The sequence below is a fragment of the Chiloscyllium punctatum genome, chromosome 22, assembly GCF_047496795.1.
Source record: "Chiloscyllium punctatum isolate Juve2018m chromosome 22, sChiPun1.3, whole genome shotgun sequence".
NCBI classification, from domain to species: Eukaryota; Metazoa; Chordata; class Chondrichthyes; order Orectolobiformes; family Hemiscylliidae; genus Chiloscyllium; species Chiloscyllium punctatum.
Genome location: NC_092760.1, coordinates 50,787,897 through 50,805,967, shown reverse-complemented (window position 1 = coordinate 50,805,967; position 18,071 = coordinate 50,787,897). Strand labels below are relative to the sequence as shown.

Sequence of the window (18,071 nt, the reverse complement as noted above, 5' to 3'; positions counted from 1 at the left end):
CTCCCAATTAGTGAAAATAGGTTCTTTCTATACTATCAATTACCTGCAATTTCTTCAAAACTTAATAAATCACCCCTTCATCTTCTCATTTCCAAAGAATATATGCTTGTTCATGAAATTCTTGCCTTGTAATTTAACCCACAGAATCTAAGTATAATTCTAATAAATCTAGGCTGCAGTACTTCCAAGACCAACAGACCCTTCCTCAGGTGTGCTGTCTAAAACTGCCCGTGTAATTCACTTACGTAGCTAGGGCTTTGTATAACTGCAGGTCACTTCTAATCTCCTGTATTCTAGACTTTGAGAGCAAAAGACCAGCATCCCGAGTTTCTGATACCTTCTGTTTCTTAACTTCCCTTTTCCTTGCTCTTCTGTTTGTATTCCTTTCTTTTTGCAATATATTTTCCCCTTTCACCTGCTGTGTTACTTAATTCTATTAGGAAATTACAGGAAATGGGCACGGGGCAGACTACTGAAGAAGCCCAGCAGAAAAGTTGGAATTTGCAATGGAACAAATAGAAAGCAAAACACGTTTGGAAACTGTTATTTATGACTGATGCAAAGGAGAAGTAGCTACAAATTCTCCTGCATGCCAGTGTCATGTCTGAGGCTTAAAAAGTGCACTGTTGCTTTAGTCTCACTACTACATGTGTCAAAACGAAAAATAAAAATTATATTTCCAGAGAAGTTCAAGACAACCATTTTGATATTATCCAAATCAGACTTTAAACAAAAAGATCTATCCACCAAAAGTTTCTTAATAAACACAAGTATATGTTTATCAAAACAAAATAAATTCAATAAAGTTTCAATATAAATAATCGCTTGGTAGTACAGAACTTGAGTACTGCTGAAAAACTGCCAGACTTTGGTCAGTACATTGCCGAGAAATGAATCAGCAGATAGCTTTCAACTATTTGTTGGGTTGAAACAGACACAGTATCTGTAAACAACTTAGCAGGTCTGGCAACATTTGTGGAGAGAAGCAGAGTTAACGTTTCAGGACCAGTGATTCTTCTTCAGAACGGTATCGATAAATGTTCTTTTGTCTGCAAAGAACCTCTGTAGTAATATGTATAGTTTCCAGTACATACAAAAGTACCCACTGTGATCCCACTGCTAATCCTAAACTTTTCCAATAGCAGAATCATATCTACAGTTAATCCTTCTGGTGGCGAACATGATTTTTGTTGCTACTGCATAGTAGAAGTGTGAAACAGCAAGCTTCACCCTGTTATTTAAAGTTATCCTTCTAGAGTAATTTGAGATGGACTACACATTTTTCAGAACTACGTGTGACCACCTTAGGGCATTTCATGAGTTTGCATGATATATCGTGAGAAATTATCTAATCAGGATAGCCATTATCACACAGAATGGCTTTGATATGCTCTATTTCAGTATCAAGTTTGCTGTACCTCCAAATACTGGTGGAATCATATCAAACAGCATAAATCTGTTTCCAACAAGCAAGGTCCTGACCAATTCCAAACCAGCCTATGTTTCAAAACCAGTGTCAACATTAGATGTGATTTTGCAATTAGGTAACATTTGGTAAATAATGCTGAATGTTCAAAGAATTACACTGACAACTAATTTAGGGTTGTCAGTTATGCTTGCAGTGTGCCACACAACATGGACTGGAAACTACATATATTAATACACAAAAGTCCTGCACTTCACAGATGAAACAACACCACAGCTCAACAAAACATGTGACAGTCTTTGCTGGTTCATTTCTCAAGGCAATGTCCTGACTAATCACAGTCAATTTGCATGCTTCAAAATTTAAACAAGGCCAATTAACTGTCAATCATCATTAATTGTTGCATTCTCCTCTCATGCAGTATAGATGCTGTTTAACATCAATATGCTTGCAGAATGGCCTGAGTGCTAGACAAAAGGCTTCAACAAAATATATCTTAGTACGACTGAAGATGCAATAACAGTCCTGCACAGCAGGTACTATCAAAGTATAAATGCTTATCTTAATAAGTATCCTCAAATCTCACACATAAGCACATATACACACACCAGAGGTTGGTTTTCTAAAAAAGCGGGGAGACAGTGAGGCCTGCAGATGCTGGAGACCAGAGTTGAGTGTGTGTTGCTGGAGAAGCACAGCTGGTTAGGCAGCGACCAAGGAGCAGGAAAATCGACATTTTGGGCCAGAGCCCTTCCTCATTCCTGCTCCTCGGATGCTGCTTGACCTGCTATGCTTTTCCAGCAACACACTTCCTAAAAACGTGCTTTAGCCAATGTGTTATTGTTGACAGGTCAGCGCAACATCAAGGGCCGAAAGGCCTGTACTGTACTGTAATGTTCCATTTCTATTGACAGCAAAAAGAACAAGCAGAGAATGTTCTGGCATGTCTAGTCATTAACTCTGCATGATTCTCTCTAATGTCTTCCAGACAAATTGGCTCAGGAAATACAATTTTGAGATGTTCTTTTTATCACTCTCTAGAGAAAACAAATAGGTTTCGCCCTGAATTGATGCAGTGAATTTTCTTTTCAGAGATGGTAGAGATCAATTATTCATTGTAAAGCTCCCTCCAACTGAAGCAGATAAAATAAAAACCTCTCCAAGCCTATCACTTTCAAAAGAACAACCCCACTTAGGCATACCACAAGGCAATGAGTTCTCACTAGTCATGTTATTTCTTGGAAATCTTTTAAAAAAAGGTCTGCAATGTTCACAGTGAATGTTTAGTGACCTCTTTTAAAGAAGCTAATCCAGATATGATAAAGAATCTGAAATAAATTATTTTAGTTTTGAAATCTTTTGAAACTTAAGTTCTCCATGCAATATTAAGTTAGAGGATTACGGAGGCTTTAAAACCCAGAAATTATGATTAAAAAAATCAGAAAGAAAATAAACCCTGAGTGAACTAGCTAGATGGACAGCAAGCACTTTTTTGAATATTTAAGAGTGGGGTTCGCATTGAGTGAGTGGTCGAGTGAGTGCATGAGAGTATGGGTCAGTGGGTAGGTGAGTGTGTAGATTGTGAGCAAGTGCTTGGGTGACTGAATGGCTCCCTCATCTTCAATAATGGGGGCGGCGGGGCAGCTCATTAGTGCAAAAGATAAGGCTAAAGCATTTGCAACAATCTTCAGTTAGAAGTGACAAGTGGATCATTCATCGTAGCCTCCTTCCCCAGAAATCCTCAGCATTTCCGATGCCTGTCTTCAGCTAATTCAATTTACTCCACATTATATTGAGAAATGGCTAAAGACAATTGGATACTGCAATATCTCTGGACTCTGACCAAAGTTTGGTAATAGTGCAAAAGACTTATGCTCCAGAACATTTGCAACCTTATGTTCTACTTGCAACACTGGTATTTACCTAGCGATGTAAATAGTAATTGAAAGGATCATCAACAGTACCATCAAATAGGTTCTTCTCACCTGCTTACTGACACCCAGTTTGGATTCTGTTAAGACCATTCAGCTCTTGAATACATTACAATCTTGGTCAAAACATGGACACGAACTGAACTCCATAGGTGATCAAGTGTGACCGCGCTTGGATGCGAGCGTAAGAAGTACAGTTAGTAAGTTTGCAGATGACACCAAAATTAGAAGTGTAGTGGACAGCGAAGAGGATTACCTCAGATTACAACAGGATCTGGACCAGATGGGCCAATGGGCTGAGGAGTGGCAGATGGAGTTTAATTCAGATAAATGCGAGGTGCTGCATTTTGGGAAAGCAAATCTTAGCAGGACTTGTACACTTAATGGTAAGGTCCTAGGGAGTGTTGCTGAACAAAGAGACCTTGGAGTGCAGGTTCATAGCTCCTTGAAAATGGAGTCACAGGTAGATAGGAGAATGAAGAAAGCATTTGGTATGCTTTCCTTTATTGGTCAGAGTATTGAGTACAGGAGTTGGGAGGTCATGATGTGGCTGTACAGGACATTGGTTAGGCCACTGTTGGAATATTGCATGTAATTCTGGACTCCTTCCTAATGGAAAGATGTTGTGAAACTTGAAAGGGTTCAGAAAAGATTTACAAGGATGTTGCCAGGGTTGGAGGATCTGAGCTACAGGGAGAGGCTGAACAGGCTGGGGCTGTTTTCCCAGGAGCGTCAGAGGCTGAGGGGTGACCTTATAGAAGTTTACAAAATTATGAGGTGCATGAATAGGATAAATAGGCAAAGTCTTTTCCCTGGGGTCGGGGAGTCCAGAACTAGAGGGCATAGGTTTAGGGTGAGAGGTTAAAGATATAAAAGAGACCTAAGGGGCAACTTTTTCACGCAGAGGGTGGTACATGTATGGAATGAGCTGCCAGAGGATGTGGTGGAGGCTGGTACAATTGCAATATTTAAGAGGCATTTGGATGGATATATGAATAGGAAGGGTTTAGAGGGATATGGGCCGGGTGCTGGCAAGTGGGACTAGATTAGGTTGGGATAGCTGGTTGGCATAGATGGGTTGGACCGAAGGGTCTGTTTCCATGCTGTACATCTCTATGACTCTACGAATCTTAGATAGCACTTTATCAAGTGTGGTATGAAAGAGCCTGAGAAAGCTGGAATCAATGGTAATCAGATGGAAAACTCTGCTGGTTGGCACCTCACACAAGGAAAAGATGGTTAAGATGGTTAGAAGTTAATATCTCAGCCCCAGGACATCTAAACACTACTCCTCAGGGTAGTGTTCTGGTCCAATGACCTCCCTATCATTGTAAGGTCAGAAGTGGGTATGTTCACTGATGGTTGCATAATGTTCAGTTACTGAAGCAGTCCATGTGCAAATGCTGTAAGATTTGGACACTATCCATACTTGGACTGACAAATGTAGGAGAAAGTGAGCACTGCAGATGCTGGAGTGGAAGGGTAGAAAAGGATGGCGCTGGAAAACAACAGCAGGTCAGGCAGCATCTGACGAGAAGGAGAGTTGACGTTTCGGTTATAAACCCTTCATCACAAATGTGGAAGGAGAAGGGGGGAGGGCGATGACAGATAAAGTTTGGGTGGGGGGGGGGGGTAGGTGGGAAGGGGACAGGTGGATACAGGGGGGAGATAGTTTGGTAGGGAGGTGCAGATAGGTGGGAAGGAAGATGAACAGATAGGACAAGTCAAGAGGGTGGTGCTGAGTTGGAGGATTGGATCTGGAATGAGGTAGAGGGGTGGGGAGATTTGGAAAATAGTGAAGTTGATGTTAATGCTATGTGGTTGAAGGTTTCCGAGGTGAAAGGAGGTATTCTTCCTCCAGTTGGCGGGTGGATTTGATTTGGGGATGGAGGGGGCCCAAGACTTACATGTCCTTGGGGGAGTTGAAATGGTCCGCCATGGGCAGTAGGGTGTTTGGTGTTTCTCCCCCCCACAGATGTTCCCTGAAACGCTCTGCGAGTTGATGTCCTGTCTCCCCGATGTAGACGGGACCATATCGAGAGCATGGACACAGTAGATGGGGTGGTGGACGTGCGGGAAAATCACTTACATCTCTTGTGGCAGCAAGGGCAGGTGTCGGATGGGTTGGTAGGGGGCGTGGACCTAACAATGAAGACATGGAGGGAATGGTCTCTGCGGAGTGCAGATAGGGGTGGGGAAGGAAACATATCCTTGGTGGTGGGGTCTGTCTGTAGATGGCGTAAATAGCAGAGGATAATGCACTGTATCTTGGGATACATGGGGTGTAACATGAGGATGGGGTGGGGGGAAAGAGTTCTATCCTTGTTGTGGTTGGAGAAGTGGGGTTCAAGGGCGGCGGTGTGGAAAGTGGAGGAGTTACACTAGAGAGGTTTGTTGATGCACCACATAGTTATCAGGCAATTACCATCTCCAACAAGAGAGAAACCAAGCTTTGTCATTTGACATTTGATGATATTAATACTGCTGAATCCCTTACCATCAACATCTTGAGGATTATCGTTGATCAGAAGCTAAACTTGACTAATCATATAAATACTGTGGTCTCATCTGGCAGTGTACCTTACTCTGAGCCAGGGTGTCCTGAGTTCACTTCCCAGCCATTCCAGAGGTGCGTATTATATTTTCTAAAGGGATTGCTTGGAAAATACCGATAAATATAGTGGCTACAAGAGCAGAACAGTGGGTTGAATCCTGCAGCAAGTAACTTACCTCCTGACTCCTCAAAGCCTGTCCACTATCTACAAGGCACAAATAAGGAGTCTGGTGGAATACTCTCCACTTACCAGATTTTGTGCAGCTCCAACAACATTCAATGTGCAGGACACCATCCAGGACAAAACAGCCTACATGATCATCACCACATTCACAAACATTTGCTCCTTCTACCACTGACGCATAATCACAATAGTGTGTAAAGATGCACTGCAGAAATTCACCAAGACTGCACTTCCCAAATGGATGCCCACTATCATTTAGAAGGAAAAGGGCAGCAGATACATGGGAACAACATGTAACTTACCCTCCATGCCACTTACTATTCTGACTTGGAAGCATACTGCTGTTCCTTTATTGTCAATGGATCAAAACCCTGTCACTGCCTGCTAACAAGGGTAATTAGGGATGGACAATAGATGTTGGCCAGTTAGTGACGTCCACATCCCCCACTGTAAAGTTTACAAATATTTCATGTTTTTAAATCTATACATGATCCCTCATTATATCATTGTCTAGCATGTCACCCTCATCAATGCTCTTGATTTAGTTTTGTGGTAAAATACTGATATCCATTTTAACCTGAAGATTTTTGCCTTCTGTAAAGCAACACATTGGGTTAGCACCAGTCTCCTAACTGTGACATACTTACATTTTGCTCTGTTTTTACATCTTCTTTGAGGTTGACTTTTACTCGATCCCAAACTGGTTTCCACCATTCAGGACTTTGGTTCACTTCATTCTCTAGCCTTTCAATCTCCTGTAATTAAATGTTCCAAAGAATTCCTAAGTACAGAAAGTATAACCTTAGAAGCCAGAGTTGATATCAACTCAATCATCCATATATAGAAAACTCATTTGCAGTAATCTAAATGCCACTAAAAACTTAGATTTTTATCATGATTATTGAAAGTGAAATTTGATACAATAATCTAATTCAGATACAGATTTATACTGACAGAATAGAAAAAAAAGGTCTCTCCTCCCACATGTTATGGAACTCCTGAAAATCTAATAAGATGGCAGACATAGTCAAACTTTAGGAATTTAAATACCAGTAGGCTTTGTTCATTGAGCATATTCTGTCATTGAGTCAGCTCATAATTGATCCTTGCCTCAATTTCATTAACCTGCCTTCATTCTGCCAAAATCTTGATAGCTTCCCTGAGGACAATCAATCAATTCTAGAGTATTTGTCCTAACTCTGTATCCAATAGGCTTGTGTGAGAGAGAGAGGATTTGACATTTCCATTTCCTCTTGTGTGGAAGAGTGTTTTCTGAATTCACTTCTGAATGGCTTAGTTCTAATTTCAAGATTTTGCCCCTTGTTTTAGATTTCCTCAAAGGAAATAATTTATTTGCATTTACTCTATTAAATGTGGGCGGCACGGTGGCACAGTGGTTAGCACTGCTGCCTCACAGCGCCAGAGACCCGGGTTCAATTCCCGCTTCAGGCGACTCTCTGTGTGGAGTTTGCACGTTCTCCCCGTGTCTGTGTGGGTTTCCTCCGGGTGCTCTGGTTTCCTCCCACACTCCAAAGATGTGCAGGTCAGGTGGATTGGCCATGCTAAATTGCCCGTAGTGTTAGGTAAGGGGTAGATGTAGGGGTATGGGTGGGTTGCGCTTCGGCGGGGCAGTGTGGACTTGTTGGGCCGAAGGGCCTGTTTCCACACTGTAAATAATCTAATCTAATCTAAATCCTTCTGTCAGTTTAGGTATCACCAAAGGGTCAACTCCCAACCATTCAACTCCTGATCTCCATACAGTTACACTTTTATGGAATCTTTAAAACACATTTTACAACCAAATCCTTAGTCACAAATGTTAGCTTAATCAGTTTTTCATGTTGATGATTATATCACCATATAATGAAGAGTCAAGCAAATGCATTCGTCAAATAAAACTGTGTACCCTTAAACCCATTAGTTGTTTGCTTGTTTCTAATTTAGTGCCACTAAAGTTATTAAAATTTGGGTTACCTCAAGCAGCCTGGTAATGGCATCTGGCTGTACTTTACTGACATTGTCATAACATGGCCACACTACTTTTCTGAGAGTTTGTGGAACTGAACCATCAGTCTGTTCTTGTTCCTCAGTAACACCTCCTTTCACAGTTGCCATGTCCCAATCATACGAAGGACCAGTGGAAAGTGTTTCTCCTGTGTAGTAATCCCACTTCTTCAGAGCAGAAATATTTATGCAGGGCCTTAGTATATGTTTCTACAAATAATAATAATTTACTGTATTATTTAAGAAGAAATAAAGCTTAAAAAAAAACAAATGCAGATTTTATACTGATGAAAGTGATTTTTTAAAAAATGCATACAATTATATAACATATCATACCTCTCCTTCTTCTGGACTATACAGATAGCTGAAGAAAACAGGCCCTTTCTTGTGAATTCTGTCAATGCATTCCCAAATACAGAGACCTTTTTTTGCTTGTTTGTCCACCTTGTCCTCAAATAAAATTCCTAGTAAAATTAATCAGTATCCACATTTAATGCAAATTAACATTTTGAAGAAAACGGAAGACAAACAGTCTCAACAAAGTTCAGAATAGTCTTAATCCAATGTTTAATGGTGTGGACTTGCTGGGCCAAATGGTCTGTTTCCACACTGTAGGGATTCTAAAGTCACAGCAATACAGATCAGTGATTTAAAACTTGCACATTTTTTGGGGCGGGGGGGGGGGGGGAATCAGTTTTATTTATAAACAGGCCCAGAGCAATTTTAATTCAAGATATGCTAAAGCAAGAATCAATGCAGGAGATAAAAGTTAAATCAATGATTTTGCATAGAAATTGTAGATGTGAACAAGCAGGGGAAGCACCTAAAATCACATTAGCTATTCTCACAGATAGCAAATTGCATTGTTTCATTTAAAATTTCACAGGGTGCAAAATAAATCAACGGGGAATGCACATGGGAGAAAGGCAGAAGCTGAAAGATCAAATTTAAAATAAAATAATCACATGAACTAATAATAGAGAGATTGCATTTCGGACAATGAAACAATGCATGCTTTATCAACTTACAGGGTCCCAGGAAACTGCTAGGATGTATTCCTCACAATGCAATATTATAGGACAACAAGCTGCTTTCATTTATGAAGACACTAAGTTTGTATCATTACAGTTAAACAAATCAGAGAATCAGAGAACAGTGCTGTACAGCAACAAGAGGCTATCACCTGGCCCCACTGAGATGGCACCTGATCTTCTGAAGAGCAACTTAGTGAGAGCCACTGTCTGCTGTTCCCTCATTTCCCTGCAAATTTTCCTCCATGAAGTATTTATCCAATAATGTCACTTCCATTTTTATTATTTTACTTAGTGAAGACAGAGAGGAGAACAGTTATCATAATTCCACTTCATCAGTCACAAAGCAGCTTCAGCTGATCTTCTTAATTGTAAGCACAACGATATCAATTTACTCTGATAAAAAATGCACTTACTATAAATAAAATATCATGACAAGCCACGCAATATCATAACTATAACTCATAACTATCTAGTCTTATACAATGAAAACATTTATTGTACATTATGGATGATTGTGATTTCTGTGCAAGTTCTTTGACTGAAAATCTACAAGAGCTCACTTTGATGAAAGCTGTTGACAAGATCCAGTGATTTGCAATGCATGGATTATCCCTTTCCTGATACCAATTTGAATCCAGTGATAAATCAAGGAGATGTCTAGGCATTCACAAAATTGATGTATACGAACAGGGTAAGCACATTAATTACATTAATTATTCTCATAGATAGTAGTATAGCAGGAAATAAATTGCACTGTTTCATTTTGAATTTCGTAGGGTGTGAAATAAATTAATTGAGAATACACATGGGAGAAAGGCAGATGCTGAAAAATCATAAATTTAAAAACATTAATCATGAACTAATAACAGAGGAATTGCATTCCACAAATATAGGCTTTTTAGAAGCAGTGAAGCTTTTTAACATTAATTATCAACTTAGTATTCCTTAGAAAAGCCCAGCTCGACATTATTCAAAAGGATATAACTTTCCCCAAGAGGTTTTACAACAAAACACAATACATAGTGATTTCTATTTAAATGAAGTGTGCTAGTAGTGAAGAAGAGCTTCACAGTGTGGAATCACTGACAAGAAACTTTGGACCTTCGTACTTAAAAATACATATATGGATTCCATAAGTTGCTGTCAGTTTCAGAGTAGTAATGACAGTGAGTGATGATAGATTTTGCTGTTGTTATTATAACAAACTCCAGGTCAAGATCAATCAGAATTGGTCTTCCAGCTGAAATGTACTGCAAGTGACCTTTTCTCCCCAGAAGGTTATGATCAACTGTGTAACACAATAACTATCCAGGCAGAGAATACTCTTGGTTTTCATCCGTCATATTCTCAGGAGAACCCAAAGCATTATACCACCAATGGATTACTGTTGAAGCACAGACACACTCATCACATAAGCAAACACAACAGCCAACTTGAATGGAATAAAATTCTACATGCAGTAAATAAAAAAATTGGAGGTGTAGTGGACAGTGAAGATGATTACCTCACATTACAACAGGATTTTGATCAGATGGGCCAATGGGCTGAGGAGTGGAAGATGGAGTTTAATTTAGATAAATGCGAGGTGCTGCATTTTGGGAAAGCAAATCTTAGCAGGACCTATACACTTAAGGGTAAGGTCCTAGGGAGTGTGGCTGAACAAAGAGACCTTGGAGTGCAGGTTCATAGCTCCTTGAAAGTGGAGTTGCAGGTGGATAGGATAGTGAAGAAGGTGATTGGTATGCTTTCCTTTATTGATCAGAGTACTGGGTACAGGAGTTGGAAGGTCATGTTGCGGCTGTACAGGACATTGATGAGGCCACTGTTGGAATGTTGCATGCACTTCTGGTCTCCTTCCTATCAGAAAGATGTTGTGAAACTTGGAAAGATTTACAAGCACGTAGCCAAGGGTGGAGGATTTGAGCTATAGAGAGAGACATTGAATAGGCTGCAGCTGTTTTCCTTGGAGCATCGGAGACTGAGGGGCGACCTTATGGAGGGTTATAAGATCATTAGGGGCATGGACAGGGTAAATAGACAAGGTCTTTTCTCTGGGGTGGGGGAATCCAGAACTAAAGGGCATGGTGAGAGGGGAAAGATATAAAAGAGACCTAAGGGGCAACAGGGTAGTGCGTGTGTGGAAATAGCTGCCAGAGGAAGTGGTGGAAGCTAGTACAATTGCAACATTTTCAAAGGCATCTATATGAAATGGAAGAGTTTGGAGGCATATGGGCCAGGTGCTGGCAGGTGGATCTAGATTGGGTTGGCATATCTGGTCGGCATGGACGAGTTGGACCGAAGAGTCTATTTCTCTATGAATGACCAGAGAATCTGATTTTAGCATTTTTCCTATGTAGGAGTGTTGGCCAACACATCAGGAGAATCTGCTGGAATTCCTCAAATAATGCTATGGGAGTTTTTTTCATCTGCTTGAGCAGACAGATGACTTAAAATCTCATCCAAAAGTCAGATTTTCCAAAAAAAATCTCTCTTACTGCAATCTTAAGGCTAGATTGTGCACTCAAACCTTGAATCCACAGCTTTCTGCTCCTGAGGATAAAAATGCTGTAAACTGAATCAAGCAAAGAATGACAGATCTTAATACTCTTAATCTGTTCATTAAATGCATACAAATAGTGGTCTATTTATAAGGAAGTGGCTTCACACAATGCTTTTTTTTTACATATCATAGTTCTTTAGGCAGTTACTTGAGGTGTTTCTCAAATCCAACCACAGATAGATTATCTAAAAATGAATAGTTATCACAAACAGATCCTGTAGTTGAAATCAGTGAAGTGACAATTAAAGGTCAATAAGTCTGGAAAAAGGATAACAGTGGGATTGCAGAACACTGAATGATACTACATACTGCAAAATCAAGCATGTGGAAGGAGGCCTGGTTAGTTATGCAGTTGTAGTGCTAGTAGTCAGAACTGTCCTAAATATGTGATAAAAATTTTAATAAATGTGCATTCACATTAAATTGCGACAAATGTATGATTGCATCTGTTCATGCAAAAGACTGAAGTGACAATATAGGAAAAAAATACACTATTTCATAGACTAAATTAATAGAATTTAGGATTCTTGGGAAAAAAAACTTCATAAAGCTGGCAGACAAAACAGGTTAACTGGGTTGTAACATACCATGTTCTAATCTTTCATAATCAGAGTCCAGCAAGAAGGTTTTGTAGCGATTGGACACATAATGATAAGCCAAAAATTTAAGATAATATTGGTTGAACTCAAACTCTATAGGATACTGGTGATGAATCTGTTGGAAAAATATAATATAAGACATATCACATACAAATAAATGCAGAAACTAAACTTCGAACAATTATTAGAGTGATCAACATTCACAACAGACATGACAGAATCTGATAAACTAGACAGGCTAATTTTTCAGAGTTAGCTTCTGTCGAGAGTTAACAAGATTTTCATCTTGAAACACTAACATATGTTAAAATAGAAGACAGCAAATACGCTCAGTGGTGTTTACTTTTTAGGGTATAGCAGCATTTCAATTCAAATCACCATTTATTCTGGGAAATTAGGTTTTCTGTGCAATAATGTTCACCAGGAACAACAACTCATAAAAGTGGTATAAAAAATCCCAAGGAACTTTACCTGCACATAATTGGCAAAAAACCCACAATTGGCATATTCAGAACATGAACATGATAAACCACTTGATAAACCAGTCTATTTGGGGTGACACAGTGGCTCAGTGCACAGCATCGGGGTCCCAGGTTCAATTCCAGCCTTGGGTGACTGACTGCGTGGGTTTCTCTGGGTGTTCCGGTTTCCTCCCACAGTCCAAAGATGCGTAGGTTAGGGGAATTGGACATGTTGAATTGCCCAGAGTGCCAGGTGCATTAGTCAGAGGGAAATGGGTCTGGGTGGGTTACTCTTCGGTGGCTCGGTGTGGACTAGTTGGGCCGAAGGGCCTGTTTCCACATTGTAGGGAACCTAATTTAAATTTAATGTCATTTGAACCCTATGTTGCATACCTGTATAGCAAAACGGCTTTAATTCAAAGTTTTTCCATGACAATCATCCACATATTGCTGAGTTTAGTTATGGTTTGGTTTTAATGTGTACAGATCGATGAATGAACGTTAATACTCTTGATGCAATTTTATACCTTCAGAAACTGATCTATAAATTTTGGTGGGAAAGAAAAGTTCTCTTTACCTGGTGCACACAATCCAGAAATTGCAGGAAAATTGGTGCAAAGCCACTTCCCTGGCTGTTGGGAGTTAGATTACTACGTTGGCTGAACTTGTGGCCAAAGGACAACCATTCCTTTTCAATCAGTATTTTGAAACCTTCGAGTGTTCTGTAGAATGGGTCACATAGCAACTGCACCAAGGAAACCACCTTGGAAAAACAGACATTTGAAGAGAAAGGTCAGATAGTGCTTTATATGCTGATAAATGAAAAGACTGCATTATTTTAAACATTTTGATACATTAAACCATTAGAGGGACATTTTCATCTTTTGAATTAGCTAATACTGTGTTATCTAATTGTCCAAAAACATTAAGTTTATCCTGAAACACGAATGTTTAATAAGTTATACAGTTACATAAGCTATTATAATTAAGAAAGGTCCATTTTCAAACCATGGACTAACAAATTGCAGGAAAAACTTGAGATTTGGCAAATTCTGCACAGACATAAACAGAGTTAATGTTTTGAGTTGAAAATGACTTGCTTAGATTTATGAGGTAAAAACAATGACTGCAGATGCTGAAAATCAAATACTGGATTAGTAGTGCTGGAAGAGCACAGCAGTTCAGGCAGCATCCAACGAGCAGCGAAATCAACGTTTCGGGCAAAAGCCCTTTTATCCCGAGTGTCTCTCTCCACATATGCTGCAAATCGTGCTCAGTTTTTTGAATAACTTTGTTTTTCTTTCAGATTTCCAGTATTTTTATAACTTTGTTTTTGAAAGATACTGTTTTTTTAGTAGGTTTTGGTATCATCCAAAATATCCCATTCATTTCAGTACCTTTAATGGAAAATGTGGCCTTAAGGCATGTTGCAAATCGTTCCCATAACTTAGTTGTAAAGTTTTATCTAAGTTTGATAATTCACAAATACATTGAACATAGAAAAGTACAGCACAGAACAGGCCCTTTGGCCCATGATGTTGTGCCGAGGTTTAATCCTAATGTAAAAAATAATAACTTAACCTACGCACCCCTCAACTCACTGTTATCCATGTGCATGTCCAGCAGTCGCTTAAATGTCCCTAATGACTGCTTCCATCACCACCGCTGGCAACGCATTCCATGCATACACAACTCTCTGCATAAAGAACCTACCTCTGACATCTCCTCTATACCTTTCCCCTAATATCTTAAAACTATGACCCCTTGTACCCGTCAATCCTGCCCTGGGGAAAAGTCTCTGGCTATTGACTCTATCTATTCCTCTCATTATCTTGTATACCTCGATCAGGTCTCCTCTCTTCCTCCTCCTCTCCGAACAGAAAGGTCTGAGCTTTTTCAACCTTTCTTCACAAGGCAAGCCCTCAAATCCAGGCAGCATCCTGGTAAACCTTCTTTGCACCCTCTCCAAAGACTCTGTATCTTTCTTATAGTAGGCGACCAGAACTGGACACAATATTCCAAGTGTGGGTTTCACCAGGGACTTGTAGAGCTGTAGCAAGACCTCACGGCTCTTAAACTCAATCTGTTAACGAAAGCCAAAACACCATATGCTTTCTTAACAACCCTATCCACTTGGGTGGCAACTTTGAGGGATCTATGTACTGCACACCCAGATCCCTCTGTTCCTCCACACTATCAAGAATCCTGTCTTTAACCCTATGTTCAGCATTCGAGTTCGACCTTCCAAAATACATCACTTTGCATTTATCCAGGTTGAACTCCATCTGCCATTTCTCAGCCCAGCTCTGCATCCAGTCTATGTCATGCTGCAGCCTGCAATAGCCCTCGATACCATCGACGACACCTCCAACCTTTGTGTCATCTGCAAATTTACTAACCCACCCTCAACCTCCTCATCCAAGTCATTTATATAAACTACAAAAAGAGCAGATGTCCAAGAACAGAGCCCTGCGAGACCTCACTCAACACTGACCTCCAGGCAGAATACTTTCCATCTACAACCACTCTCTGCCTTCTGTCAGCCAACCAATTCTGAATCCAGATAGCCAAATCTCCCTGTATCCCATAGTTACTGATTCTATGAATGAGCCTACCATGGGGAACCTTATCAAATGCCTTGCTGAAGTCCATATACACCACATCCACTGCTCGACCTTCATACTGAGGAGGTGTCTTGTCACCTCCTTGAAGAACTCAATAAGATTTGTGAGGCATGACCTGCCCTCACAAAGCCATGCTGACTGCCTTTAATCACATTGTGCTTTGCCAAATAGTCATAGATCCTATCCCTCAGAATTCTTTCCAAACTTGGTAGGTCTCATTGGCTGCACAAGGTTCTGGTGCTGTTTATCTCATGCCTTGGATTATAACATTTTTACAACTTTATCCTTTATGCAATGCTGCCTTTTTTAGGGAATGTTGGGATACAAAGAGAACAAAGAAGATCAAATAACAGCTTATTCTTCCCCCATCCTATGTACTCTGTGATGTATCATCTTTCACCTTTATATGTTTAAATGACTGCCCTTCACAATTATTGTTTCCTCTGCATCCCCAACTGTAGACCACTGCAGTGGCTGCTGATAATCCCCCTTGATTTTCAGTGAAAAGAACCCTAGGTCCAAACCATGGCCCAAACTCTGGACCAACATGGAACAACAGCCCTGAATAATGACTGACAAGACCCCAACTGATCTCTATCGACCTCCCTGACTGATCACCAGTCTCTGGACCGACTGCACTGGATCTGCACAACTCACCATGACCTACTCAATGGACTGTGATGATTCAAAACCCTTGGCTGCAAATGTCCCAAGTGACTGACAGACCATGCCCAAAGCCCAGGACTGAGATCAGATGATGCAATTGACTGACTGGCGTGGTACTCCCTGACTATGGTCTTCCTTGATTAAGAAGTACTCCCCTTACACTTACTAATTTTAACTTGCTTGTTCATTTGTTGGACATTTGAGTCTTCACAATTATATCTGCATGCTTTTGTCATCACATGTTAACTAGTGTGTAACTAACTACATGGACCAAGGATATCTCACGTTCAGTTTTTCATCTGTGCTAAATTAACTTATGTCTACTTAAGCAACTCTGGAAATACTATAAATCTCTTACATCTGCACTATCAATTCCCAAAGTCTAGCCTTTGACTATGCAACCAAAAAAACATATCTACAACTATAAATGTGCTCCATTAGAACTTATATGGCACCTTTCATTCACACGTCTCCATTGAAGATTTAGATGTGCAAACGGTCTGAGTCTGGAAGGCTTGGAAGAAAGCCCTTAAGGTCAGAGATTCAGCAGGTCCCCACTGGCCTGAACAGTAGCCCAATGCCACCACCCACCCCCACCCCCCCGTCCCCCTCCCCAACCACAATGTCGGAGACCAACCTTGCTTGGTCTCGACACCACACCACACCCACTGCCAGCCAACACTCCAAAATCCAAAAATATATACATATCTTTATTCTCTAGTTAGTACAAAATTGTTAAATATTAGATATATACTTAAAAAGGAATTTTAGTTGTGAAGACTTTCTGCAGTTTAAAGTAAGAAAAATTATCTTCAATGAATACAGCAATAATCTAATACATGGACTATTTAACATAATTACCAACTAAGCTGTTAATAGGAGGGATTTAAAAAGCCCCTGTTCCACTTCACAAATGCTGACATTAAATTAATAAACATTTGATATACTTAACAGGAAACTACATCTAATAAAAAAACTATAAGGATCAAATGCTAATCACAATGCATAATTCAAATCCCATACGATACTGGCACAAGTCCTCTAGGTTTTGTACACACCAGCTGTCCCATATACTAAGTTCAGAAAATGAGAGTTCATAATCTTTAACAAGTTTATTATGACTACTATTATAAGCCAAATGAATCAGTTACACATCATGCCCCCTGTCTCTGTCAGTTTATTTCTCCCTAACTTGTGTGTGAGAGCCCACGTGTGTCTTTTTCTTCTTGCAGCAAAGTTTTGAGCAGACCCTATCTTTGCCAGGGTATAGTGTGACGGCCAGTGTACTCTTGAAAAAAAAAGCTTATATTGGGTGACATTAAGAACTAGCTTGAGGAAAGGAGTTCTGGCAAAGCACGTGCTTTCAGTAAATGATCACATTTACGGAAAAAAATTAAATAAATGGTCAACAAGAAAATAATTGCAGGGGAACAGATTCCTGGCTGTGGATATGTGTGCAATCAGTTTTAGTGTTTGCTTTTCAGTTTTAGAAAAAGTTGGCTGTTGAGCATGAATATTTCTTTCAATTTGGGTTCATTTAAAATATTGTGTGCTGGGTATTAGAGTTCAAATCTGTGGTTAACTGAAGAACACCTAAGCTGACCTCCTGCAACAGCCAAGTAGAGGTAGTAGAAAGTTTTGATTCAAGAATATTAAAGAATGTTAGAACCAGGAGATCAGACCGAACGTGGCTGCACTTAAGATGCTGTTAATGCTGTGGGAGACAACTGTAAAGATTTGAAGGGACTATTGAGTCTAAAATAAGTGGAAGGTAAAAGAAATCACAATTCTTACACGAAAATGTTCTCAGATCAAATGATCAATCTTCTTAAATCTGATACATATATGACTTGAGTCATTAAGAGCCTAAGTCAAATCAATGTAGATGGAAAGTGGCATTAAAAAGTATAAGTAAAGTATGGATAATTTTTCCAGTTTTCAAGAAAAGTGATTTTTGAGTTAGATTCATAATGTCCAGTTCACCACAGCTTATGGCGACTTTTCTCATGTAATTTTCTGCTTTATACT

At 39.8% G+C, this 18,071-nt stretch overlaps 1 protein-coding gene across 1 annotated transcript in view; it reads right to left on the bottom strand.

Annotated features, from left to right (window-relative positions):
- The window catches only part of sbf2 (SET binding factor 2), a 568,047-nt gene that overhangs the window by 6,819 nt on the left and 543,157 nt on the right, over positions 1–18,071 (bottom strand). The window contains 5 exon segments of the mRNA XM_072592265.1: positions 6,743–6,850; positions 8,070–8,309; positions 8,436–8,563; positions 12,281–12,407; positions 13,331–13,516. Of these exon segments, the coding sequence (XP_072448366.1) occupies positions 6,743–6,850; positions 8,070–8,309; positions 8,436–8,563; positions 12,281–12,407; positions 13,331–13,516 (789 nt within the window).